Source organism: Echiichthys vipera, assembly GCF_963691815.1.
Source record: "Echiichthys vipera genome assembly, chromosome: 9".
Classification (NCBI taxonomy): domain Eukaryota; kingdom Metazoa; phylum Chordata; class Actinopteri; order Perciformes; family Trachinidae; genus Echiichthys; species Echiichthys vipera.
Window position 1 is genome coordinate 18,501,389 of NC_139834.1, and position 9,319 is coordinate 18,510,707.

A 9,319-nucleotide genomic window follows, 5' to 3' on the forward strand; every position below is an offset into this window, starting at 1 on the left:
CAATCATTCCTAATCAGATCACTGAATTTAATAGGTAAAACAATTTTAATTTAGTGTAACATAACATCATATTACAAATCTTAATTTGTAGCTAATGCAAATACTTCAGTACTATAGAACATCAAGGCACCCATAACAATAGAAAAGTACATTTATATTGAAAACTAAATTGACTTTAAGGCCACCTCTGATGAAAATCAAGTTTTTAACCTTGTTAACATATTTATATGGTGTGTTTTTTTAATATACTGTATATACTGGGTATATATATGGTACAACATACCATGAGAGAAACGAGCTGTCAACACCATGGCTGCATTTCTGCCTGGAAACTGCAGTGCACCAATGAGTCTCTGGATTCTGGGCCTAAATAATGAATTCTGGTAACTATGACAGCGGTGGTGGGCGGGGAAAACCATGTTAAACAAAATATAAATTCTAGCAGAGTATTTTTTTTAACATACAATTAAAATGTTTCTGCAGGAGGACTTCCATAAAATAACAAACACCAAATTTTATGCTATATTCAGTCAATGTAGTATTGGTAATAGCTTTCTAGCAGAATGCCTTTTCACACATTATAATAAGAACATATAAAAACATATTTAAGACTGTGAAAAAAGATAATTATTCTGTATCTTTGTGTTTATAATTCAAGAATAACCCCACGGTTGCCGACCCCCCCCCCCCCAAAAAAAATCAAAATACCCTAAATTATTCAAATTGAACACACGTATTTTCAGACTTTAAATTCTTCACATTTTAGATTTAAATCTAAAAAGAAATGATTGAAATGGTGACACAAATAATGTTTGACAAATATATTTCTGACACTACGTTCCATCGCTGCGCTCCTCCACTACAATGCAAATGAACGGGTAGTTTCCTGTTTCTTACACAGACACTGACGATCAGCAGGCTTTAAAAAAAGGGCTTCATATTTTCATATTCATCTATATCAATTAATCATGCATAAAGTATTCCCACACACTGGGAGAAAAGGAAGATTACATGTGAATACAATACATGCCCGAGTGCCTTAAAATTATAATATAACAGTTAAGTAAGCAGTGATACAATACGTACTGTTGACCGTTTAGGACAAATAAACTAGAAAGGCACAGTAAATGATTCCCTGTGCAGTACATTTTGGATGATTTGGCGAGCCACTATGAAGTTGTGATTTATGGTGGCATGGTATTAGTTGCATATGGACAAAAAAACACCAAAACATCCCATTTGTGTCCACCCCAAATCCTGACATCTGATCTGCACCCCTGAATCATAGTAGTAAATTGTTCAAGACAATCACCAAAGACATCTTTATTCATTCGGGTGGGGAATATTTTAGCCTGTGACTGATCAAACGTGTCTTCCTCAAAAGTAGTTGAGTGCATATATGGAAATGTGGTCAGTGATGAAGATATTGTATATTGGTATTGAACTTTTCCTCAAGAAGCTAAGTTGTCATTGGGTGAGCTTTTCCTTACCTAAATCGAGTGTCCAAGGATGGAGGGTGTAATATGCTGTACAGATTGGAAAGCCCCTTGAGGCTAATTTGTGATTCTATGATAGTGAATTGATTTAAATTATTTTTTTCTTCTTAAGTGGTTTAAATTACATTTGTTTCCCATTTTAATAAAATCCCTATTTGAATTACTGTTGTGTTATGTGTCACAATTCAAGCAAATGCGTAGTCGGAACTATTGTATGAGCGGTGAAAATCAGGGGGGTCTTTTCTCCTCTTGCTGTGGTTTCCTTCCTAATATTCTCACCCTATTCTCTCTCCTTGAATAAAAACGCCCTGACTATGGCAGGACAAGGTGTACAAGCATAAAACAATAGGCCAAAAATATCATTAATACATAGAAATTAAATATGCTGCAGTGACTGAACTTGACGATATGCCATATCAGTTCTTGTCGTTTGAAAAAGCTTTAAGTATTAAAGACAAGGCATTTGATTTAATCTACAGCATTTGTTAGGTAACATCCAATGCACAAATAAACATCTCATGGCTGTTGAACAAATGTGAATAGACAAGCCTAGAGAGCCCCCTGGTGGATCATCTGAGAACTGAATGTGCTAATCAGCCATTATTTGACCATCTGAACGTTTTGCCAAAGTAAAAATAAATCCATATAATATTCTCATTGTAATGACTGTGATTCAATGACTCATGAGTGCAGCTGTAATTATAGGCTGTACAGGCACAGGGATCACAGCTGTATTCAATCCTAATCACTAACGAGGAGAAACCATTTCAGTTAAATCGTGATCTAGCCTCATCTTAAATTAATATTTATGTGTTATGTGTGTTTGACACAGCAGATAATGTTGTATATTATATGAAATGTGGGTATATTTTAAGTGATAAAGCACCATTTGGTCCTGTCGCATCAAAACATTGCCACTGCGTTCCTTAAAAGGTGTGTATGGAATACTTTTCATTTCAAAAGCATTGAGCCTTGATAAATGTTTTGGTAATCATAACAAGGAGAAGCACAGGTGTAAAGAGTTAAATTAACGATGGCTGAACTCCATTTAGGTTTGGTTTCAGGGGAACTGCTGTGCATGCTGGCTCACTGTTTGGAACAGTCCTGGGACATTTGAATACAACAGAGCCATTGTTCATGTTATCAGTAACACCTGTGCCATTCCTGCTCTGACAAGTCAAAATGCCTGCTGTGAAAAAGCCCTTTGCGAATAAAACCTCAATCCGATTCGGACAAATATGAACATGACACAGTCAGGGGTTCCTGTAGGGTTTCGTAGCCTACTCGAGCCAATGATTCTTTTTAGCTGTCTGTTTAAAAAAAATGTTTGTTATGTTTATGTTTTGTGAAGAATGGAGAGAGAAAACAAATGGAATAAAGGCATTTACTTTCATTAACAAAGAAAAAAAAGCACTTTTGCAGGTGTACACGAGACATGATCTAAGGGGTTAATTTCTATACAACAGCTGAACCAAGCAAAAAAAAGCACAGAAATGGTCAGAAGAAATAAAACACAGAAAGCTTATTTAGTGAATCTTTCATTGACAAAAACTTAGTAAGCATGCCATTTTATGGTTCTTACATTTAAATAAAGTCTTTTTTTAACATATGCTGCAAACTTTTGGACGTAGGAGCACCTTTGAAAACCCAAACTTTTGCAACTTAAGACTGAAAAGATCCATCCAAGAAATAAAAGAGAGAGAGAAAAAAACATTGTATCCTTGGCAACTGCATCCTCCATTAAAATAAAGCCCAAATAAATAATAAAACGCATATGATAGCAGGCGTGTTTACATCAGAGGGTTAGGTGGAGACAATATGAGTGTGCCTGGCACATTTTGTTAAAACAAAAATAATAATCATACATTTAATTGCTTCTAGATAACAAATTAAACTGTTCCTATCTGGCACAATCTTTTCTGTTCTGGTCTCTTTTCTTCCCTTGGTATTGCAAAAATGGTTGCATTGTGAGTTCACTGGGACGTCATTGAAAGATGGCCACTCAACTATCACATACACTACTAAACATTTGTTCCTGAGTACTACTTCAGGAAGTGCATCCTCAAACAGAATTACTGGACAGCCCTGCATCATTAGACATTAGCCCTCATTCATAATCCTGATCTATACATTGAAATCTAATCTTCTAATTTCTGTCTCTGTTTTAAATTGTTTTATGTCTGCAATATCATGTTGCTGCCTCTCTTGGCCAGGACACTCTTGAAAGTAGTCTTTTACTCCTGGCTGGTCTTATAATGAGCATATACTATTTCACCACCAAAGTCAGTACATTTTCCTCATGCTCAGTGACAAACCATAACTGCATTATTTAATTTTATATAAGCATAAAAATGCAACATTTAATCATTAATAAGCCAACTTCAAAGATGCTCTGGCTCTTTAACAGCTGGATGATTTGACATGACTAGCTTCATGTAGGTCAATTCCTATGATGAAGCACAACAAACCTGCTTTTTAACAGGTCAGACCACAGTTACTAAAAGGTGCATACTGTTTTAGCTGTCTTATTGAAACCATATCAACGTGGAATGGTGCAGTCTTCTACCTGCAACTGAAACTGACCAAACTTTCCAATCTGCACGGCTCATTTAGATTTTGTCCAACCAAATTAAAAAAAGAAGAAGAAAGGTTTGTAAATCTTTCCTGGGGCATAAATCTGTATTAATTTTCAAGGTTTGATAAATGAGGACCACTGTCACACAATATCCTATAATTCAATGGAGACAATTCCTTTGCTAATAAATGCTGTGTGATGAGCTGTTTAATAATCAGCTAGTGAGGTCTAAGAGCTCCCAAAAGGCTTCACCACCTCAGTGTCTGAGTAGTAAATATTCTTTGATCCGCTCTGGTAAAGGAAGCTCTTTTACGGCAGTGGGGAGGAACTGGGCTCCAAGGCTCTGACGGATAGCGCAGCGTGCCATAGAGCGAAGCGTGGGAGCCTGGGCCACTCTGCTGGTCAGCCTTGCTAGCTTACTCAGCTCCCTGGGAAGGGTGCTGTCAGCCCGTCGGATCTCAAACCGCCCTGCTGCCCGGCACAGCAGCTCCAGGCACTCCTCCTCCTGTTCAGTGCCCAGGCCCCGGTCCAACAGGGCAACCAGTCGGGAGATAGGGGTCTGGCCCTTCAGGTTGGTCACATGGACCTGGGCTCCGTAGTCTAATAGCACTTTGACACTCTCTAGGTTGCCCTTCATTGCTGCCCAGCTCAAAGGCGTGTCATCGTTGTAGTCCCTGGCATTGGGAGCGGCCCCGCTATCCAGCAGGGCCCTCGCACAGTCTGGGTTATCTTTGAAGGCGGCCCAGTGAAGTGGAGTGTCCTTGTTGCCGTCCAGGGCATTTGCCTGGGCCCCAAACTCCAACAGCACCTCCACGCAGCTCTCATCCTTCTCAGCTGCATAGTGCAGGGCCGTGCGGTTATATCCATCCAAAGCATTCACCTGATAAGGAAATGTCAATGCAAATAGCAATGTTATGCTAAAGAGTAACACTTTGGGCCTTATTTTAATCGTGCAAGCTTAATGACCAGCACAGAAGTGGTACGTCTCAGGCAGAAAAGGGCTGGCTGAATTGCAATACTGTATAGATCAGAGGGTGTGGTAGTTGGGCACCAAAATAACACAGGCGGCAAAGAGAATTTCAAGGTCAGGAAAATACCAAACTGTTATAGCGCTGCTTGCTACACCACAAACAAACCCACACTTAGAGGATAAAGTATCTAAAGTAACAGGGAGACTGTTTTTATTTGTATTACTTTCCCAAAGATTTTTATTTTTGCATTTTCACTTTCATTGGACAGTCAGTAGTGAAAGGGCAGACAGGAATCATGGAAAGAGAGCGTCTTTGGTCATATTAGTTATTAGTTTTTAATAAATGCAACACTTTGTTTATGTGTTTAAGGGCTGAGTGGAAACATTTGACACTAGAGAGTTGGGTGTCAAACAGCAACCTTTCAATGCCAAAAACGTTTTAAGTGTAAGTCCGGCAAGTCGGAAAAGTTTTCAAAAACGGTGTATTGGAGTCTTCCTCATATGACATACCTCTGCGCCCTTCTCCAACAGAAGCTCCACACACTCAGCATCAGCGACCATACAGGCACAGTGCAGGGGCAATAGTGTGCCATGCATCCGGTTCACATCAGCTCCCTTGGGGCATACAGGAGACACATGATATCAATGCAACAGATGACACCAAGAGGTATTATTAATTTTAAGTCTGACTGGAAGATGAGGCCTACCTTTTGAATGAGATTCTCCACATTGTCGTGTGGGAATGAGCGAATGGCTGCGATGGTACGGATGAGCCGCTCAGACAGTGAATATTTACTTTGAATGCTTTGCATGATGTACCACATAGTAGAGCTCATGTGAAACTGAGGACCATGGCACCTGGGCCAGGGTGATGCTAGTGCACACTGAAACATATTTTACAAGAATTTGGGGTTAAAAGTTGTAAGACACAATAAAGACAGTGGAACAGATACAGGGAATCTTTCCTGCCACATGCCATCTCGCTGAACAAGAACAGTTAAACTTTTCAGAACAATACAATCTCAAGAACCTTGTGTTTTTCCTAATAATCTGTCCACTGCACCTTATATTATTATATGTTTATATTTGCACTACAATTAGAGCGCTTTTTTATGCATTTTTATTTTTTAGGTATCTTTTATATTGTCTTTTTATATTACTGTTTTGATGCGTCTGTGTAAAGCTGCTGCTGAAATTCCCCAGCTTGGGATCAATCGTGTATTTCTATTCTATTCTAGCTTATAGGTAAAATAATAACAATTTTAGTTCCTCTGGATTTTTATTGTATTTGGGGTGATTAGACCTCTTGCTAAGGGAGTGTGTGTCACATAATATTTAATTCTTACATGCTTAAACATAGAAATTCACTTATTCATCATAATTCACCAGCAGTTTGCAAAATGTATTGTTGCAAAATTAGTGAATTTCCCCATGGAGATATCAAAGTGATGTATTTTTTCTTGTACTGAACAAAAATATGCTTCTTTAACTAAAATTACATTGGCAGTATCAGGTCTTCTAAGACGGTTATACTTAATATGGTTGCTCCAGTGATATCTCCTTTTAATAAGGTTTGTTATTAATAAGAATTATATTTTTCTAATTTACATATCACTTGTTGTTCTGCATGCAACCATGTACGATGACAATCACGAATATTTACCTTTATTACTAAAATGAACAAGTGTCATTTGATAAATTGATGATATTTGATGATAATCGTTTTAGGGTTCAATAAATACTATCAAGGCAACATAGTTCCTGATCTAGATAGTGTATACGATGCATAGACAGTGTGCATAACGTTATTCTGCCATGTAAGTAACTACACGTAAACAAATGTCACTGAATGCTAACGTTAGCTCCAAAAAGGAAACAACAAAAAAACACCAGTGATGCACGCTTTGACAACAAGTGACATCTTTTAAATAACTGATTATTTGTAAAATACAAAGCACAAGAGCCGCCGGACGCTGGTTTACAGTTAAAAACAAACAGAAATAAAAACGCCTCAGCAGCAGCTAGCACCAGGTTAGCTAGCGAGCTAACGTTAGCGTCGAGATCGTCGAGATTAAATCGACACGAATCGAATTACATCCGCTTCAAATCGTCTTCGCGTCAACCGTCGATACATTGACGTTGCTAATTGGACAACGTACCGTTTCTGGTGCCCGGTGTGAAGGTCTAGCAGGTTACCGTGTTCAGTTTGCTGCTCGGTTCAACATAAACACACACACAGCGTCAGCGTCCGCGGCCACGCCCTCCGATCCCGTGTGTTTAAAGCATAAACCGGGCTGAGCCGACGGTCGCTGCACTTTACTCCGCCGTAACTTCACACAACTTGATGTTTTCCTTGACTACCGGCTTTTACCGTGTTTGTGACCGGGAGAAACGCCTCTACCAAGTGTACATACTCTCCCAGAATAGGCGTTCATGGCCGCACAGGCATGCTATGAATGCCTGCAGCTCATGACCATGTTAAGGTTGAGTCGAACAAGTGGCTTCACAAATCACTGAGGACTGACAGGCCCGGCAGCCCGTTGTGGACAAGTATTGATGCTTCAAATCTTCTAAAGTAGGGGTCTTCCATGTTTTTAGACCAAGGACCCGTTAGCTCATGGGTGTCCAAGTCAAGGCCCGGGGGCCGGCTCTGGCCCTCAAATGAATTATCTTGGCCCCCGGGATGATATTTTATTAGTATTAGAACCGGCCCGCCCGCCACAGCCGCCTGCTGGCCCCCAATAACGGCTAAACGGAAGATGGACAATGAGAACACGGTGTTTCAAGCTCGGTGGGAGGCAGAGCACATGTTCACAAAGCTGCGTGTCTTTATCTTGATTTTAACATGTTTTATTTTTTCATTTTGAACATGTTTTATTTTTGAAGGACATTTTCTTTTTTGCTGTTTGCCTGTTGATAAATGTTTTCCTTGAAATAACTAGTCATGAGAAAATCTTGGATTATTAATTTAATTATGAAATAAAATACGGTACACTGTGTTAGCTCTTGGTTCGATAGGTTATATGCAATCATTTTAATATGTTTTAATAAACATTGAACCAGTCCGGCCCCCGGCTTGTAGCAAATTTGTTTTTTTGGCCCTCTGATGTATTTGACTTTGACATCCCTGCGTGAGCTGAACGAGAGATGAAGCAGGGACCCTCTACTACAAATACTGTATTAAATTAAGTTGCGTATTAAATTAGGTCTTACATCTAGGGTGGCCTAAAGCCTAGATACACAGCTGTATACGGTGCATACTATACTGAGATATTACAATGATCATTATGAACATATTCATATATTTAAACATCATATGTTAATGTTAAACAAACATGAAGGCACATTGAATCCTTCAGCTCAGTTGTATCTGTGCATGGCTACCTCAGTGGCTACCTTGCCTATAAACCAGTAAGCCTATCATCAAGGTTGTGTTAATGTATTTATTAATTCGCAAATGTATCTTTGCTAATAATACATTGCATTCATGTTATTTTAAGACATATTTTGGATGATTTTGATTGATCTGATGGGTCCTCCTGTTAAAGATCTCTAAAGTCATAGTTTTAGCACGATTAGACCTTCATTACTCATCTGCAGCCTGATTTGGACAAATACTTTAGAATCAGTAGGTACCATGATCCAGAGGGGTTTGAGATTGAGAGCTTAAACTATTTGTTGATAAATGTATGTGTCAGACTTGGATGGCAGCTATTTTCCTACCACAGGTGTGAGGCTTTGCTGCTTTTCATCATCTTATGTGACAAACTTATTATCTTAAGGTTTGGGCTGTTGGTTGGGCAGAAGAGGCAGTTTGAAAACACCTTTTTAGGCTTTATGAAATTGCAATGGTCCTTTTTCACCATTGTCTGGCATTGACCAAACAATTAACTGACGCATACATCAGGAGTACCCAGCCTTGAACCCAACTAGAACTATCACATTTCAGAGGCAAAGCTACTTTGCTTTGTTTTAACCATAATTGTCCTTTACAATTTCCTGCAGGATTCTTAGGTTTATCTTGCAACACAGAAAGAAATTCCTTAATTACATTTGAAAATGAGACCATTTGAATCCACCTCTCGTGCTAAGCTTTACTTAAAACAGCTCAAGCGCTATCCACAGCATAGTTCGACAGGACCTGTTGGTTCAGGGCAGATGGCAAAACTACAGGAGGCAGAGGCCTGGATCTGTACGTCCAATGCCTTAAATACTGCTGATTATTCAACCGTTCATATGTACGGTGTACATACACAACACAAAATAACACACTGGAAA

General features: G+C 39.0%; 1 protein-coding gene across 1 annotated transcript; it reads right to left on the reverse strand.

Annotated features, from left to right (window-relative positions):
* Window positions 1-2,866: 2,866 nt before the first annotated feature.
* Window positions 2,867-7,412, reverse strand: asb8 (ankyrin repeat and SOCS box containing 8). Its single transcript, XM_083920363.1, has 4 exons — window positions 7,201-7,412; window positions 5,749-5,925; window positions 5,552-5,656; window positions 2,867-4,951 (listed from the first exon to the last, which is right to left on the reverse strand). The coding sequence occupies exons 2-4, from the start codon at window positions 5,875-5,877 to the stop codon at window positions 4,328-4,330; spliced, it is 858 nt and encodes a 285-aa protein (XP_083776489.1). The 5' UTR covers window positions 5,878-5,925; window positions 7,201-7,412; the 3' UTR covers window positions 2,867-4,327.
* Window positions 7,413-9,319: the final 1,907 nt, after the last annotated feature.

What these genes read in the sequence shown, in the direction of transcription:
- asb8 (XM_083920363.1), bottom strand. Translation starts at nt 5,877, where the DNA reads ATGAGCTCTACTATGTGGTACATCATGCAAAGCATTCAAAGTAAATAT. An exon ending in TGGAGAATCTCATTCAAAAG is followed by an intron (nt 5,657 to 5,748) that starts GTAGGCCTCATC and finishes GTATGCCCCAAG; the next exon opens with GGAGCTGATGTGAACCGGAT. An exon ending in TGTTGGAGAAGGGCGCAGAG is followed by an intron (nt 4,952 to 5,551) that starts GTATGTCATATG and finishes TTTCCTTATCAG; the next exon opens with GTGAATGCTTTGGATGGATA.